The sequence below is a fragment of the Salmo salar genome, chromosome ssa10 (assembly GCF_905237065.1).
Source record: "Salmo salar chromosome ssa10, Ssal_v3.1, whole genome shotgun sequence".
NCBI classification, from domain to species: Eukaryota; Metazoa; Chordata; class Actinopteri; order Salmoniformes; family Salmonidae; genus Salmo; species Salmo salar.
The window spans coordinates 84,616,192-84,635,495 of NC_059451.1; the positions used below are offsets into that span (position 1 = coordinate 84,616,192).

The 19,304-nt window shown below is 41.0% G+C and overlaps 1 protein-coding gene across 2 annotated transcripts; it reads right to left on the reverse strand.

The window, feature by feature from the left end:
- Positions 1-8,499: 8,499 nt before the first annotated feature.
- On the reverse strand, positions 8,500-13,401 carry ces3 (carboxylesterase 3). Of its 2 annotated transcripts, none has more exons than XM_014124278.2 (13): positions 13,264-13,401; positions 12,789-12,987; positions 12,527-12,665; positions 12,250-12,383; positions 12,004-12,157; positions 11,813-11,917; positions 11,596-11,697; positions 11,204-11,344; positions 10,921-11,001; positions 10,401-10,542; positions 10,144-10,293; positions 8,990-9,062; positions 8,500-8,792 (listed from the first exon to the last, which is right to left on the reverse strand). In XM_014124278.2, exons 1-13 carry the CDS (start codon positions 13,370-13,372, stop codon positions 8,612-8,614), a joined length of 1,710 nt encoding a protein of 569 aa, XP_013979753.1. In that variant the 5' UTR covers positions 13,373-13,401; the 3' UTR covers positions 8,500-8,611. The 2 variants fall into 2 exon arrangements, with proteins under 2 accessions (XP_013979753.1, XP_013979754.1); XM_014124279.2 differs by having other exon boundaries at positions 12,789-12,984; positions 13,264-13,388.
- Between the last annotated feature and the right edge of the window lie 5,903 nt (positions 13,402-19,304).

Below are 19,304 nucleotides of genomic sequence, written 5' to 3' on the forward strand. Positions count from 1 at the left end.
TGGGCGCAGTGCTCAGATTATTGCAAAGTGTGATTTCCCAGTAAGGTTATTTTTAAATCTGGCAAGTTGATTGAGTTCAAGAGATGTAAATCTATAATTCTTTAAATGACAATATAATATTTTACCAATGTTTTCTAATTTTAATTATTTAATTTGTGACGCTGACTTGACTGCCGGTTATTGGAGGGAAACGATTTCCTCAACATCAATGCCATAGTAAAACGCTGTTTTTGGATATAAATATGAACTTGATAGAACTAAAAATGCATGCATTGTCTAACATAATGTCCTAGGAGTGTCATCTGATGGAGATTGTAAAAGGTTAGTGCATCATTTTAGCTGGTTTTATGGTTTTGGTGACCCTGTCTTTGACTTGACAAAACATTACACACAACTCTTGTAAATGTACTGTCCTAACATACTCTAAATTTATGCTTTCGCCGTAAAACCTTTTTGAAATCGTAAAACGTGGTTAGATTAAGGAGATGTTTATCTTTCAAATGGTGTAAAATAGTTGTATTTTTGAAAAATTTGAATTTTGACATTTATTTGGATTCAAATTTGCCGCTCTTGAAATGCACCTGCTGTTGATGGAGTGCACCACGGGTGGCACGCTAGCGTCCCACCTAGCCCCAAGAGGTTAACAGAACACAGAGGGTGTTCTTTAATGGAAGCCTCTCCAACATAATCCAGGTAGAATCAGGAATTCCCCAGGGTAGCTGTTTATGCCCCTTGCTTTTTTCAATCTTTACTAACGACCTGCCACTGGCTTTGAGTAAGGCCAGTGTATCTATGTATGCGGATGACTCAACACTATACACGTCAGCTACTACAGCGACTGAAATGACTGCAACACTTAACAAAGAGCTGCAGTTAGTTTCAGAATTGGTAGCAAGGAATAAGTTAGTCCTAAATATTTCCAAAACTAAAAGCATTGTATTTTGGACAAATCATTCACTAAAACCCTAAACCTGAACTACGTCTCGTAATGAATAATGTGGAAATTGAGCAAGTTGAGGTGACTAAACTGCTTGGAGTAACCCTGGATTGTAAATAGTCTATAGAGAGAGACTATAGACTATAGACAGGTTTTCCATCCTTCAGGGGCAGCGCTATCTCTCCTTCTCGTGGTCTGAATCACACATAGCACGATTGATCAATTATTAACACTGATAATTAGGAAGAAGTTAACATATTACATTTAAATTTCACCCACTGTCTCAAGCTATTCTAGAAAAGGTGACCAGGCCTCACCAGAATGTCAGAACAGAGGTCAGAGGTCATCAAACCCCATTAAATGAGCGTTTCTTTCCATTTCTTTCCCTGTACCCCAGACTCATTATTTAAAGACATTCCAAACGTCAGCCTCGAAACCTTAATGACTTGGAGAAGATCTGCAAAGAGGAGTGGGACAAAATCCCTCCTGAGATGTGTGCAAACCTGGTGGCCAACTACAAGAAACGTCTGACCTCTGTGATTGCCAACAAGGGTTTTGCCACCAAGTACTAAGTCATGTTTTGCAGAGGGGTCAAATATTTATTTCCCTCATTAAAATGCAAATAATTTTATAACATTTTTGACATGTGTTTTTCTGGATTTTTTTGTTGTTATTCTGTCTCTCACTGCTCAAATAAACCTACCATTAAAATTATAGACTGATCATTTCTTTGTCAGTGGGCAAACGTACAAAATCAGCAGGGGATCAAATACTTTTTTCCCTCAATGTAGGTTAACCTGTTGGGGCTAGGGGGCAGTATTTGCACGGCCGGATAAAAAACGTACCCGATTTAATCTGGTTACTACTCTTGCCCAGAAACGAGAATATGCATATAATTAGTAGATTTGGATAGAAAACACTCTAACGTTTCTAAAACTGTTTGAATGGTGTCTGTGAGTATAACAGAACTCATATGGCAGGCCAAAACCTGAGAAGATTCCATACAGGAAGTGCCCTGTCTGACAATTTGTTCTCCTTCTGTGGCATCTCTATCGAAAATACAGCATCTCTGCTGTAACGTGACATTTTCTAAGGCTTCCATTGACTCTCAGAAGGCGCCAGAAAGTGGAATGACGTCTCTGCAGTCTCTGGGCGAAAAACAGCAGGAGATTTTGTGAGTTGTCAGCCTGAGAACAGTGACACTGGAGATGCGCGTTCATGAGAATTCTATATTTTTCTCTTTCATCCTTTGAATGAATACAACGCCGCCCGGTTGGAATATTATCGCTATTTTACGAGAAAAATAGCATAAAAATTGATTTTAAACAGCATTTGACATGCTTCGAAGTACGGTAATGGAATATTTTTTACTTTTTTGTCACGAAATACGCTCGCGCATCACCCTTCGGATACTGACCTGAACGCACGAACAAAACGGAGGTATTTGAATATAACTATGGATTATTTGGAACCAAAACAACATTTGTTGTTGAAGTAGAAGTCCTGGGAGTGCATTCTGACAAAGAACAGCAAAGGTAATCAAATTTTTCTTATAGTAAATCTGAGTTTGGTGAGTACCAAACTTGGTGGGTGTCAAATTAGCTAGCCGTGAACGTCCCACCTTGCCCAGGGAGGTTAACTGGTCCCACCGGAGACACAACCTCTCTCATCATCACTCAATGCATAGGTTTACCTCCACTGTACTTACATCCTACCATACACTTGTCTGTACACTATGCCTTGAATCTATTCTACCACGCTCAGACATCTGCTCCTTTTATTCTCTGTCCCCAACGCACTAGACGACCAGTTCCTATAGCCTTTAGCCGTACACTTATCATACTCCTCCTCTGATCCTCTGGTGATGTAGAGGTTAACCCAGGCCCTGTAGCACCCAGTTCCACTCCTATTCCCCAGGTGCTATCATTTGTTGACTTCTGTAACCGTAAAAGCCTTGGTTCCATGCATGTTAACAACAGAAGACTCCTCCCTAAGTTTGTTTTATTCACTGCTTTAGCACAATCCGCCAACCCTGATGTCCTAGCCGGGTCTGAATCCTGGCTTAGGAAGGCCACCAAAAATTCTGAAATTTCCATCCCCAACTACAACATTTTCCACCAAGATAGAACTGCCAAAGTGGGTGGAGTTGCAATCTACTGCAGAGATAGCCTGCAAAGTTCTGTCATGCTATCCAGGTCTGTGCCCAAACAGTTCGAGCTTCTACTTTTAAAAATCCACCTTTCCAGAAATAAGTCTCTCACTGTTGTCGCTTGTTATAGACCCCCCTCAGACCCCAACTGTGCCCTGGACACCATATGTGAATTAACTGCCCCCCATTTATATTCAGAGTTTGTACTGTTAGGTGACCTAAACTGGGATATGCTTAACACCCCGGCCATCCTACAATCTAAGCTAGATGCCCTCAATCTCACACAAATTATCATGGAACCTACCAGGTACGACCCTAAATCACACACCCTCATAGATATCATCCTGACCATCCTGCCCTCTAAATACACCTCTGCGGTCTTCAACCAGGATCTCAGCGATCACTGCCTCATTGCCTGCATCTGTTATGGGTCCGCCGTCAAACAACCACCCCTCATCACTGTCAAACGCTCCCTAAAACTCTTCAGCGAGCAGGCCTTTCCTGGAAGGATATTGACCTCATTCCATCAGTAGAGGATGCCTGGTTATTCTTTAAAAGTGCTTTCCTCACCATCTTAAATAAGCATGCCCCATTAAAAAAAATGTAGAACAAAGAACAGATATAGCCCTTGGTTCACTCCAGACCTGAGTGCCCTTGACCAGCACAAAAACATCCTGTGGCATACTGCATTAGCATCAAATAGCCCCAGCGATATGCAAGTTCTCGGGGAAGTTAGGAACCAATATACACAGGCAGTTAGGAAAGCAAAGGCTAGCTTTTTCAAACAGGAATTTGCATCCTGTAGCACAAACTCCAAAAAGTTCTGGGACACTGTAAAGTCCATGGAGAATAAGAGCACCTCCTCCCAGCTGCCCACTGCACTGGGAGGAGGCTAGGAAACACTGTCACTACTGATACATTTCAATAAGCATTTTTCTACAGCTGGCCATGCTTTCCATCTGGCTACCCCTACCCCGGTCAACAGCTCTGCACCCACCACAGCAACTTGCCCAAGCCTCCCCCATTTCTCCTTCACCCAAATCCAGATAGCTAATGTTCTGAAAGAACTGCGAAAACAGGATCCCCTACAAGTCAGCTGGGCTAGACAATCTGGACCCTCTCTTTCTAAAATTATCCGCCGCAATTGTTGCAACCCCTATTACTAGCCTGTTCAAACTCTCTTTCGTATCGTCTGACATCCCTAAAGATTGGAAAGCTGCCGCGGTCATCCCCCTCTTCAAAGGGGGAGACACTCTAGACCCAAACTGTTACAGACCTATATCTATCCTACCCTGCCTTTCTAAAGTCTTTGAAAGCCAAGTTAACAAACAAATCACCGACCATTTCGAATCCCACTGTACCTTCTCCGTTATGCAATCTGGTTTCCGAGCTGGTCATGGGTGCACCTCAGCCACGCTCAAGGTCCTAAACGATATCATAACCGCCATCAATAAAAAACAATACTGTGCAGCCGTTTTCATCGACCTGGCCAAGGCTTTGACTCTGTCAATCACCGCATTCTTATCGGCAGACTCAACTGCCTTGGTCTCTCAAATGACTGCCTCGCCTGGTTCATCAACTACTTCTCAGATAGAGTTCAGTGTGTCAAATTGGAGGGCCGGTTGTCCGGACCTCTGGCAGTCTCTATGGGGGTGCCGCAGGGTTCAATTCTCGGGCCGACTCTTTTCTCTGTATACGTCAATGATGTCGCTCTTGCTGTTGGTGATTCTCTGATGCACCTCTACGCAGCCTACACCATTCTGTATACTTCTGGCCTTTCTGTGGACACTGTGTTAACTTCTCTAGGGTACGTGGGACGGTAGCGTCCCACCTGGCCAACATCCAGTGAAATTGCAGAGCGCCAATTTCAAAAACAAATACAGTCGTGGCCAAAAGTTTTGAGAATGACACAAATATTAATTTCCACAAAGTTTGCTGCTTCAGTGTCTTTAGATATTTTTGTCAGATGTTACTATGGAATACTGAAGTATAAATACAAGCATTTCATAAATGTCAAAGGCTTTTATTGACAATTACATGAAGTTGATGCAAAGAGTCAATACTTGCAGTGTTGACCCTTCTTTTTCAAGATCTCTGCAATCCGCCCTGGCATGCTGTCAATTAACTTCTGGGCCACATCCTGACTGATGGCAGCCCATTCTTGCATAATCAATGCTTGGAGTTTGTCAGAATTTGTGGGTTTTTGTTTGTCCACCCATCTCTTGAGGATTGACCACAAGTTCTCAATGAGAGTAAGGTCTGGGGAGTTTCCTGGCCACGGACCCAAAATATCGATGTTTTGTTCCCCAAACCACTTAGTTATCACTTTTCCTTATGGCAAGGTGCTCCATCATGCTGGAAAAGGCATTGTTCATCACCAAACTGTTCCTGGATGGTTGGGAGAAGTTGCTCTCGGAGGATGTGTTGGTACCATTCTTTATTCATCGCTGTGTTCTCAGGCAAAATTGTGTGTGAGCCCACTCCCTTGGCTGAGAAGCAACCTCACACATGAATGGTCTCAGGATGCTTTACTGTTGGCATGACACAGGACTGATGGTAGCGCTCACCTTGTCTTCTCCGGACAAGCTTTTTTCCGGATGCCCCAAACAATCGGAAAGGGGATTCATCAGAGAAAATGACTTTACCCCAGTCCTCAGCAGTCCAATCCCTGTACCTTTTGCAGAATATCAGTCTATCCCTGATGTTTTTCCTCGAGAGAAGTAGCTTCTTTGCTGCCCTTCTTGACACCACGCCATCCTCCAAAGTCTTTGCCTCACTGTGCGTGCAGATGCACTCACACCTGCCTGCTGCCATTCCTGAGCAAGCTCTGTACTGGTGGTGCCCCGATCCCACAGCTGAATCAACTTTAGGAGACGGTCCTGACGCTTGCTGGACTTTCTTGTGCGCCCTGAAGCCTCCTTTACAACATTTGAACCGCTCTCCTTGAAGTTCTTGATGATCCGATAAATGGTTGATTTAGGTGCAATCTCACTGGCAGCAATATCCTTGCCTGTGAAGCCCTTTTTGTGCAACGTAATTATTTTTTCACTATGGCCTATTTATTGCCTTACCTCCCTAATCTTACTTAATTTGCACACACTCTACATAGACGTTTCTATTGTGTTATTGCCTGTACGTTTGTTTATCCCATGTGTAACTCTGTGCTGATTGTGTCGCACTGGTTTGCTTTATCTTGGCCAGGTCGCAGTTGTAAATGAGAACTTGTTCTCAACTGGCCTACCTGGTTAAATAAAGGTGAAATAAAAAAATATATTTTCCCACTGTGTCCCTTATTTGAGTTCAGTGAGTGCTGACGGCCTATCTATTGGTCCACAGGAAGCTTATCTTTAACCCAAACACCAGATGGCAGCCTCAAATATAATCAGTCCCAATGCTCAATCCCTCTGTTCGTCATGTGAACTTGTATTGAAACATTTACTTCTTCAAATTACTAAGACATTGCATTATTAGAGTGCTATCTGAAAGCCACTAATATCACCATTCACTTTGTTACTTTCACTCGTCTCTATATCTGTTTCCTTCAACTAGGTTTCTCCCTTCTTCCAAATAGGAAGACCTTCTCAATCACTACTGCTAATACACACAGATCACTCTCAAACAATGTTCTGCTTTTACCCCTATTGTAAGGTTTAAAACAGAACAAACATGATAACGTTCTCCTTACTGGAAAGCATTGTTTTAATTTTAGTCTAGCCGAAACTGTTCCTCTATATATTTATTAACAATTTCTGTTGGATATTCACTTTCTGCTTCACACTTATTAAATGTCTATTATTTTAAGATTAACATGTAATGTGCCAAATTTATAGAATACATCGGCCAGTTCAGAAGGGAAGAGATAAACTATCTGGGATCAAGATGTATTAAAACTGGGCTGGCACTGTCTATCAGTCCCCTGTAGATGGCGTGCTCTGTCCATAATAAGTCTCTACCTAGCAAGTTAAACTCTCGGTGCCCATTGTACATTCACACATTGTTACTTTATCAAATCTAGTAACCCATTATACTCTTCTTCACAAATTCCTTCTTTACACTAGTGTTCTATTCATACAGGGGTTTAAATATTTACACTAGAGTTCTATTTAACAGCATATTCGGATATAGTACTCTCTCCTTTCACATACAGAACTTAGGTATTTACATCCACAACACCAGCAACGATCACAGTACAGCCAGCCTGAGAGGTACACATATCATGTTCTCGAGGAAATCTCAGTGTCCAGGGTCATCAATGAACAGTCCTTACCCATCTCAGCTTTACCCTCTCAAATTTTTCAATGGCTTCTCCTGTCAGTGCTCACTACCTGTAGATTAACGGGCGGTGGTGGACAGAACCACTAGATAGTGTTATAGATTGAAAACTCAGCTCACAGAACTGGTAAACTCAGCTCAAACAGAACTGGTTGGGGTATTCATTCAGACACCACCTCTTTCACATCGAGCTAGTCCCCTGACAGCTCTCATTCACTCAGTACTTAATAGTAATAATATCTCATTATCTACATTTCAATCCTCTTATTATCCAAATTTCAATATCTTTTATTATCCATATTTCAATTTATTTTGCTTATTTGAGCTGTTCTTGCCATAATATGGACTTGGTCTTTTACCAAATAGGGCTATCTTCTGTATACCAACCCTACCTTGTCACAACACTACTGATTGGCTCAAATGCATTAAGGAAAGAAATTACACAAATTAACTTTTAACAAGGCATACCTGTTAGTTGAAATGCAATTCAGGTGACTACCTCATAAAGCTGATTCAGAGATTGCCAAGAGTGTGCAAAGCTGTCATCACGGCAAAGGTGGCTACTTTGAAGAATCTAAAAAATATATATACTTTTGATTTGTTTAACACTTTTTTGGTTACTACATGATTACATATGGGTTGTTTTATAGTTTTGATGTCTTCCCTATTATTCTACAATGTAGAAAATAGTAAAAATAATGAAAAACCCTTGAATGAGTAGGTGTGTACAAATTTTTGACTGGTACTGTAGATGGATAAAGTACCGGTCTGAAGTGAGCTCCGCTGGGGCAATCCTGTTAGTTCTCCTATATGCTGCTTACACAGACAAGTTATATTTGCATGATTTAGCTTATTCATAATTAATTCATCATACATTTTTGGTTCATGCATGTGACCAACCAATACCACACAAGGCTTCTTCTCTCCAAGCTGAGACCTTGAAACTGAGATATCCCTTTTGTTCTCAAAACAATCTTCTGGGCGTAATGCCAAATTGCAGATACTAATAGTGAGAATTCCTCCCAGGCACTTCAATCAGTCACTTGCATGAACCCATTCGAATTGGTTATTAGAAAAGCACAAACATTTTCCTTCACAAGGCTATGAAGAAAGACAGAGGCAGAAAGATGACAAGTACACATTTGCAATTAAAGTACACTATTTATTCAAATTATAGTCTAGACATACCTAAAGAAAATAGTCAAAATAATTAGGCTTATAGGTACAGTGTTTAGAGGTGTAAGCTAATAATGTCAGTTTCCCTGACTTGCTGCGGCTGCCAGGCTGTGGAGCTTCTGAGGGAGGAGGACAGTCATGAAGTGCACCTTGTCCTTCTTTAGGCTCTGAGCAACCACCTGCTTCAAACCCAACTCCATGTACTCTTCTTTCTGGTCATACAGGGGCCACAGTATCAGCTCCTCCCCGTTTGGTGAGCTGAGGGTTACATCAAGTCACAGTTAGTTCATTCCCAGGGATCAGTGTGCTGTAACAGGCCTATTGAAGCAAAGTAGTAACTCAGGAGTCTATTTCTATTGGTGTGCTGGACTGTTGTGTGAAAATCATGCAGCTAAAAGTTCTAGAACAAAGAAATAGCCATATTGTCGTCAGTTTATGTCAGAGTGCGTGCTTACCCAGTGCGAGCAAAATTGGCCCAATATGCCATCATTGTCTTGCACAGCTTCTTCTCCTCTTCAGTGACTGTTCCTGTGACATTTAAGGGAATATAGGGAGTGATCAGACGTTACCTTGTTTTGAAATTAATATGATCTCTAGAAGCTTTTTTTTTAATCAATTGTGACCTAGTGATAAAAATAGAGACAAGGTCAAGACAATTCTAAATCAACAAATAACGGTAATTAACTAGTGGCCTCCTGACCAATTTATTTGATGATCCATCTTTATTTTTTTATCCCTATTATTCTTATCTTGTGAAAAGATAATCTTCATATTGTTCATATCCTCAGCAGACAAAGGCTAATCACTATCTCCTTATAACGTTCAGGTCAGTTTTTATTAACTTGCATTGCATAATACATTTGAATCATTCTGGTGATCACGAATGGCATCAACCATGCCAATGTGACAGCAGGCTATGTAGTTCAGGTTTGGACAAACCAAACCTTCGGCCCTGGGCAAGAAACATGTTAGAGGCGGAGATACAATTTTGTTGTTTTAAAGCTAATTTCCTGCATTTCAACACGTTTTGCCATGCAGTGTTCTTATGCAATCTGAGAGTCTCAAACACTATAACAAAATCAGTGGGGGCCCCCTGGAGGTCAGGACCCCTGGGCATGTGCCCTGCGTGCCTAGTCTCGAAAACCTGACTCTATAGGCAACAGTGACTATAGGGTCCGGTTTCAATGGCGGACTCTTTAGGCATAGATGAACTACGTCACTGCCTACGTCACTACCTTATCTGTTTGAATAAAATGCAAAATAGTAGCTAGCAGGATGGAGATCCGGAGGTTATTTTTAATAAGTGCATTTCGCAAGTGGCTAGTTTGCATCAACTACCTTCACTAAAATCACTGCAAAGATTTTGCCTGCAAACTTTGGTTTCAAATTGCGACGTTCTGGCATGTGTGCCTCATGATTTGTTGGGAGAGTTGTCTGTCTGAAGAGGGCCCATCCCGTAACAATTTTTTTCCCTTATCGAAGTTGCCAAAAGAGTCCGTAATTGAAACCAGACCCTATAGTCACTGTTGCCTATAGGGTCGGGTTTTCAAGACTACTGCGTGCCCGGTCAGTAATCCGGCCCTGATGTAGTTTCTGTAGACCTACCTACCTGTTATCTTTATATGTCCATTCCAGAAGCATGATCCAAACATAAACCCAATATCATCAGCATGGTCAGACTTTACAAAGCTTGGTCTGGTCTCTTTGTGCATCTCTGGGCGGTGTTGAAACTCATACATGTACACAGGTGCACCTGCATCTAAAAACACAGGAGAGACATTGTAAGTGATCATGAGAGCTTTTGGCATCATATCATAAGGTGAATTACAATGCAACAGGAGGTTGCCTTCCCCAACTGAAACTAACCTCTGTGGTATCCAGCGACTTTAATAACAGGCAGAACCATGAACAGATCTCCCAGCATTTCAGTGAATCCATCACGTATATCTTCAGGAGTTTTTGCATCCTTGAAATATTCATCTGCAATGAGATCGTTAAGTCCGGAGGCCTGAAATGCAACAGAGATGCAGATTGCAGAATTGGCATTGTGCAGGTATACAAGTTTAAGTGCCCCTGTGTGTTCAAGACCCACTCTGACTACCAATCTGGTTTGATATTGCTGTATAGTATAGGCCTACATATCATCATCTCAGTGTGGCCAACAGTACTTTCATATTCTGGTACATTTTCTGCTTAATAATATTCATAATTTAATTAAGTTACTATGATAACAATAATACTAAATTGTATCATGATACAATAATGTAAATGGTACATAAACACTTTTTCAGATTGATTAATAATGCAGAGTGTAAGAGCAATCAGCAGCAGTAACAGGCAAAGGAACAGAAGGAGGAGGAGGACAAGGTGGATGAAAACCCCTCACCCCAGCAGGATAGAAAACGTTCATTATCGACATCGCTGATTGCCTGTTAAAGCCCTCCGACCATCCAGGTGGAGCAAAGGACTGTTACAAAACATAGGAGAACATACTGTATAAAAGCCAAGACATTAAACACACCTTCATCTTCCTAAATGCAAGAAGACAGTAACTTAATCCTTATTAAAACACTTTTTATTTTGGGAACCACCTAAACTTGAAGATGAAGAGACATGAAGAGATATTTTGAATAGAAGTGGGTTTTTGAATTAAGAAACTATAAACTTACCGAGGGGAGGATCCATCCAAACTCATGGTTTGTCACTCCAAGCAGCACAGGAACCTTTTCGACCGCCTTGCTCTTTAAAAGCTCCTCTGCAAGGTCTTTCAGAAACACTCCATCCACGGTCGCCCCCATAAAGGTTTTCATCTAAAATGCAGAAAAGTTGGCTCAATGGTTGAAGACAGGCCTAACCTGACCCCTTGTGGTGGTTGCTGTAATAACTTAACAGTAATATCTGAGGGAGACGCTACTCAATGTTTTTTTTACACTAAAGGTGAGGTCAAACCATTTCAATCATGAAATTAATAATTTGAACCGCCAAGAAGAAATGCACATGCAAAATATCCTCCTTATGTTTCCACTAAGAATAGCTAGTTTACCTTTTTTGCAGAGCGTACCTTTTTTGTTGCGTTCACTAAATCTTCTTCAGTTTTCTCTCTTATACACTTGACAAGCTGCTCGTTAGTGGTGTAGTCACACTCTGTCAGGTTAGCCACCACCTGGCCACATAGAGTTGTTCAAACATCACATAGCATTTAAATCAGTGTGTTTTTTTGTTTGACAAGCCAGTTATATTTGCCTTTGTGTTGGATGATTGTGAGACAGGTAGAATACCTTAGCTATGACCAGAGGCTCTTTTGAAGTGTAAGTTCCAAGTGTTGCCACTCCACTTTGGAAAATTGCTCGATGAAATAATCCTTTTGCTAATGGAGACAGGGTCTGTCAAGTTGGACACAATAAATTGAGATGAGATAATGTTATATCTAATTCCCTGACAGATTCTGGGCTGGGGCTCTCTTTTTTACCAGTATGGAGGCACTGATGCCTCCTGCAGATTCCCCTGCGATGGTGACTGACTGTGGGTCCCCTCCAAAGCTCTCAATGTTCTCCTGGACCCACTTCAGAGCTGCAATCTGGTCTAGGAAACCCCAGTTCCCTGGTGCATGCTCATCTCCAGTGCTTTTAACAGATATGCAAAGAAATTCATCAGATGCATTGCACTAAGAATAAAACACAATGTCAAATGTACTATTTAGAATATTATGTCATACCTAAGGAATCCCAAAATTCCAAGACGATATTGAATGACAACTACGACCATGTTCTGATAGGCTGCTAGTGGTGATGCATCATACTGAGATGCTGCACCCATTGACAAGCCACCTCCATGAATCCAAAAGAACACCTGAGCAGGATAAAGGCCGTCATTGTAAATAAGAATTTGTTTTACTTGCCTAGTTAAATAAAAATACCAAGTTTCTTCATCATATTGGTATTGTATAAGACATAAGTGAAATGTTAAACTGTGATATGTACAGCATAACTTACCGGTAGTCTTTTGACTGTTGCTGCCTCTTTAGGTGTGTATACATTAAGATAAAGACAATCCTCTGACACGTCTGGCAGGTCGTATTCAATGGCCATTACATTTACTATGTGCTGAGAAATAACTGGATCCTGAATACACCTAGAGAGAGAGAGAGAGAGAGAGAGAGAGAGAGAGAGAGAGAGAGAAAGTTAGTTCTTTGGGTCAATGCCTTATTGGCTAGCACTCTATGTCCAATGATACAGTACAGTAAAACCATCTAACATGTGAGGCTGGCGTGTGCCATCTCTCTCTCCCTCCCATGGCTCTGCAGGTTGTGGGGCAGCCAGGCGCAGGGGACCCACTGGTGGACGGGCAAAGGGTATCCCCAAATACTGCTGCACCCTCTGCTCTGTGCCTTTCACAGTCATGTACTCGCCTCGAACTTTGCCATTCTTCAGAGAGACCACCGGACCAGTCTCTGCTGTAAGCACAATAAACACAAGGGGGCTTAGTCATGTAACCTGATCAAAGTCTAAGCACCTAAGTTGTCCCTGTGGTTTCTGTTTTTAAAGGAGCCAACTAATTGTTGGAGTAAAACATCAGTACAGGATGTTTCACTTTTAAACTGAAATAAATTAAATGAAGTATGCTGCAATATACCCTCTTTCCCCTGTGGTACTTTTCCCATTGTATTGGTGGTTAATGTAACCAAAATATATGTGTTATGTAATGTAATAATGAAATAAGGATTTCTTACCTGTTGTGCACAGCGAAGCACCTAAAAATACTATAGTCAGGTACACGCTAAGAAGTGTTGTTCTCATCATGGTCTGTGTCTTTAGAAGAGAGAGACAGTCAGTTGACATTCAAATAAATACCCCTCTGTACACCAAGCTCCTCCCCCTGAATGGGTACACAGACACACACACACACACACACACACACACACACACACACACACACACACACACACACACACACACACACACACACACACACACACACACACACATACAAACACACCATTGTATAACAACCCCACCATGGTGAAGTGAAAACAAATATCTCCATTGATTTAACCTCTGTTGCACCAGACCCTTGACTGCCAACAGCCCAACTTACCAAACAACGGTCTTTGAACTACACGCTTAGTAAGGCAGGGTTAAGGAAACATCAAAATACCAAAGTTATGGAAGAGTTGGCCTACTCTAATATTTAAAAGGATTTTAAAAAAGGGCTGAGGTAAAAATGGTTCCAAAGTTAAAGGATTTTATATTATGGAGTGAAATTGGTCAGAGTTGGCAACTGTATTGGTGATAAGGTGAGACATGAAGGGAAAAGTAAGTTCAAATAAGTTTACAGTAGATTGCATTTAATCATCTTTGCCTCTTCTGACAATAAAGAGCCTCTTTACTTGGGTCTTGTTCTAAGTGAAGTGCTGCTCTGTATCTCACTGCAGATTTGCAGTTTAAGCCAGCTTTGCCCTTGTAACCTTATGACAGTGTTTTGGACCTAACAGCTAGTGTTCACAGCAATGGTCAATATCATTTAGGTTTACCAATCTTGAATGACAAAACATTTTTTGGGGGGAAATGTTACTAGAAGTCGAGGCCTGGCAAATCGTGCCAATAAATCCTCCAAACACCGGCTTCGAGGGCATTATTACTTTTATACAACGGGTTACCAACATATTAAAAGAATGATTTACATATTTTCATTAAAATAATTTATTCATACTATTTCATCTTTCCACAAGATATAGTCCCAACACAAATCTAGGGTTGCTACTCAAGCTGACTGGTTGTTCGTTCTATCGGTTCGGTTGCTAGAGACGTGACCCAGTCGTTCAGTTTTTTTGTTCTGTATCTATGGACGTGACCCAGTCGTTCAGTCTTTTTGTTCTGTATCTATGGACGTGACCCAGTCGTTCAGTCTTTTTGTTCTGTATCTATGGACGTGACCCAGTCGTTCAGTCTTTTTGTTCTGTATCTATGGACGTGACCCAGTCGTTCAGTCTTTTTGTTCTGTATCTATGGACGTGACCCAGTCGTTCAGTCTTTTTGTTCTGTATCTATGGACGTGACCCAGTCGTTCAGTCGTTTTGTTCTCTTTCTATGGAAGTGACCCAGTCGTTCGTTCTAAATGTTCCATTGCCATACTGTTAGCTAGCCAACTACGGTTAACTTAGTCACGTCAAAAAGTCCAGCACAAATAACAGCAAAGTAGCCTCATTTGCATTTTTTTCAAGCTGCTTTCTAATGACATTTACTTGGATACATCCATAACAATGAGCTAATGAGGTGCGATTTCATCTGGCATTGAAAATGTGCTCTCTCGTCAGGAAACTGTTGTTCAGAGGAGCTAGCCAACAACACAGCTAACACAATCACTTCAAACTGAAACTGGAAGACTGCAAACTAGCTGCACTACCTTTTTTCAATTGACATTTCTTTGTATAGATCCATAAAAATGATGCCAGCTGATTCATGATTTTGACTGGCTGAGAAACGCTGCCTGCCTGCCTGCCTGTCTGTCTCGTCTCAACATGTTCATTACTATGGGACAGCTGGAGATCGAATTTCAATATTGGAACAATGTTGCAAATGTCGGAGAGACAGACAGCAAGGTTTACGCAAATCTCTGCTGTTGAAAACTAAAGGTTAGTCTAAAAGAAATGTGAGATAATGTCTAGATGCTTTTTATAGTGGAGATCAAGTTTATAAATTGCCTGGCTGAGCTGATGAGACAGTGGATTGCACAGTCAGATGGAACAGAGAAAATAGGCATTTTAACGTCATAGATTTAGCCGGTGGCAACTTGTGGAAGGGACACTGGCTGGAATGCGGTTTTAACCAATCAGCATTCAAGATTAAACCCACCCGTTGTATAAATCTCTTAACTATTCCCTGGCCCCCTTCATGCCTGATGCCATGCCACTCCATATATAACATCACAAGTAATGCTGTCTGGATTTTGTCAGAGACTGCTACAGCATACTGTCTGACCACTACAAATCACAACAGGTTAGAAGGGCAGGAAGTGTGTGGCTGAAAGCGGTTACACATGGAACTTCAACACTTAAAAGTCAGTGGAACAGGTGGTAACAGGTTAGTGCATTCTGACTCCCATTCTTGGCTTTGTATTCATTAAACTTTACTCCTTTTATAGTTCGTTTATTTTCTTCATAGTAGACATAGTGGTATATTGAACATTGTATTCTATTGATATTATAAACAATAATTTTATGTTCAAACATCATTAAAAAAAATTACTCATGAAATTGAACTGTTCCCCTCTTTTAAAATCTTTCCATTACTTTTAGTAAAAAAACACAAGAGAGTGGAATATGTCAACGCATGACTTTTCACCCATCGGAGGTGCTTTGTAGTACTGCTTTTCCTGGCTGTGGGGATTTTCTGGTGATCTTTTACGTAACCAACCTCTCCAAACAAGCCGGATCCCACTCTGGTTGCTAGAAGGCCAGGGTCTAACTCCTCTCTGAAAATGAGGGGGGAGTTTTTTTCACCATACAATGTAGCCTACATGCAGAAATACCAGTTTGTCTTGGATGAGCTTTATGAGTGCCTGGACCGCAGCCCCTTCCTGCAAGGCAAAGGTTGGCTACTTTGAAGAGTCTCAAATATAAAACATATTTTTACTTGTTTGACACTTTTTCGGTCACTACATGATTCCATGTGTGTTATTTCATAGTTTTGATGTCTTCACTATTATTCTACAATGTAGAAAATAGTAAAAATAAAGAAAAACAGGTGTGTCCAAACTTTTGACTGGTATTATACATATAACTAAGAATAAAGTGACTAAGAAACAGGATAGATAATAAACAGTAACGTATGTGATCAGTCAAAAAAAGCAAAAAGGGTTAATGCAGATAACCAGACCAAATCAAATTTTATTTGTCACATGCGCTGAATACAACCTTACAGTGAAAAGCCCTTAACTAACAATGCAGTTTTAAGAAAAATAAGTGTTAAGAAAAAAATAGATTAGTAAAAAATGTACAATTTAAGTAACAAGTAATTAAGGAGCAGCAGTAAAATAACAATAGCGAGGCTATATACAGGGGGTACCGGTACAGAGTCAATGTGCGGGGGCACCGGTTAGTCGAGGTAATTGAGGTAATATGTACATGTAGGTAGAGTTAAAGTGACTATGCATAGATAATAAACAGAGAGTAGCAGCAGTGTAAAAGAGGGTGGGGGGGCAATGCAAATAGTCTGGGTAGCCATCTGATTAGCTGTTCAGGAGTCTTATGGCTTGGGGCTAGAAGCTGTTAAGAAGCCTTTTGGACCTAGACTTGGGGCTTTGGTACCGCTTGCCGTGAGGTAGAAGAGAGAAAATTCTATGACTAGGGTGGCTGGAGTCTTTGACAATTTTTAAGGCCTTCCTCTGACACTGCCTGGTATAGAGGTCCTGGATGGCAGGAAGCTTGTCCCCACTGATGTACTGGGCCGTATGCACAATCTTCTGTAGTGCCTTGCGGTCGGAGGCCGAGCAGTTGCTATACCAGGCAGTGATGCAACCAGTCAGGATGCTCTCGATGGTGCAGCTACTTAGCTAGGATGAGTAAAATGGTCAGAGAGCTGGTCTCTCATTTGTGTCTGGAAGTAGCTAGCAAGCTAGCCAACGTTAGCCAGTTAGCTTGTGTGCTTGACTGCTGTTGTTAGGACAGACCACTCGGATCAACCCTTAAAACCTCTTGGGGCTAGGGGGCAGTATTGAGAATTTTGAAAAAAATATGTGCCCATTTTTAACTGCCTCCTACACCAACTCAGAAGCTAGAATATGCATATTATTGTTCAGGTTTGGATAGAAAACACTCTGAATTTTCTAAAACTGTTTGAATGGTGTCTGTAAGTATAACAGAACTCATATGGCAGTCAAAACCCTGAGACAAATTCTGACAGGAAGTGGATACCTGATGTGTTGAATTACCTTTAAGCCTATGCCATTAAAACACACAGGGGCTTATTAATCTTTGAGCACTTCCTATGGCTTCCACTAGATGTCACCAGTCTTTACAAAGTGTTTTGAGTCTTATACTGTGAGATCTGACCGAACAAGAGCCTTGGAACGGTGGTGGCCGATTAGACTCTGGCGCGCGAGTTCATGTTGGGTACTCTCGTTCCAATACGTTTTAAAAGAGAATGCAATCGTCCGCCTTGAATATTATTCATGTTCTGGTTAAAAAAGGCACTAATGATTTATGCTATACAACGTTTGACATGTTTGAACGAACGTAAATATATTTTTTCCCCTCGTTCATGAAGAGAAGTCCGGCGGGCATAGATCATGTGCTAACAACACGGAGCTTTTTGGACATAAATTATGAGCTTTTTCGAAAACAAAACTACATTTGTTATGGACCTGGGATTCCTGGAAGTGACATCTGATGAAGAGAATCAAAGGTAATGGATTATTTACATAGTATTTTCGATTTTAGATCTCTCCAACATGGCGGTTAGTCTGTATCGCAAAGCGTATTTTTCTGGGCGCAGTGCTCAGATTATTGCAAAGTGTGATTTCCCAGTAAGGTTATTTTTAAATCTGGCAATCCGGTTGCGTTCAAGAGATGTAAATCTATAATTCTTTGAATGACAATATAATATTTTACCAATGTTTTCGAATAGTAATTATTTAATTTGTTGTGCTGATTGACTGGCGGTTATTGGAGGGAAACGATTTCCTCAACATCAACGCCATAGTAAAACGCTGTTTTTGGATATAAATATGAACTTGATAGAACAAAAAATGCATGTATTGTCTAACATAATGTCCTAGGAGTGTCATCTGATGGAGATTGTCAAAGGTTAGTGCATAATTTTAGCTGGTTTTCTGCTTTTGGTGACGCCTGTCTTTGAATTGACAAAACATTACACACAGCTATTGTCAATGTACTCTCCTAACATAATCTAACTTTATGCTTTCGCCGTAAAGCCTTTTTGAAATCGGACAACGTGGTTAGATTAAGGAGATGTTTATCTTTCAAATGGTGTAAGATAGTTGTATGTTTGAGAAATTTGAATTATGACATTTAATTGTTTTCAAATTTGGCGCTCTTGATATTTCACCTGTTGTTGATAGGGTGTACCAGGGGTGGGACGCTTGCGTCCCACATAGCCCATAGAGGTTAAAGAGATGGGTGGGGATAAAGTTTAAGAGGGTGTGAATGATGCTGAATGGGTGTAGACAAAGAAGAGCTCTCCAGTAGGTACCAAAACATTCAAAGGCCATTTTCTCACAAGTGAGGTTACAAGTTTAGGAACTTTCAAAGCAGAATTACTTTCCCATTGTTCCGCAAATGCAGTATATGATATACAATTTTGTAGCTCTGTGTCTCTGCTTATATCCAATGTAAAAAACACAATTTAAAATGTTGCTACATAAGACCAAATCAAGGCGGTCGGTCCATTTGCAAACATTTCTAATAACCTGTTTTCGCTTTGTCATTATGGGGTATTGTGTGTAGATAAAAATGTATCTATTTTAGAATAAGGCTGTAATGTAACAAAATGTGGAACAATTCAAGGGGTCTGAATATTTAGGTATTACAGATTGAGTCAGGGAGAGGTTGAAAATGTCAGTGATGACACTTGCCAGCTGGTCAGCTCTGAGTATGGTAATCCGTCTGGCCCTGCGGCCTTGTGAAAGGCCACATCACCATACGGAGAGTGTGATCGCACAGTTGTCCAGAACATAAGGTGTTCTCATGCATGGCTCCTTGAAAGCGGCAGCTCTAGCTCAGTGCGGATGTTGCCTGTAATCCATAGCTTTTAG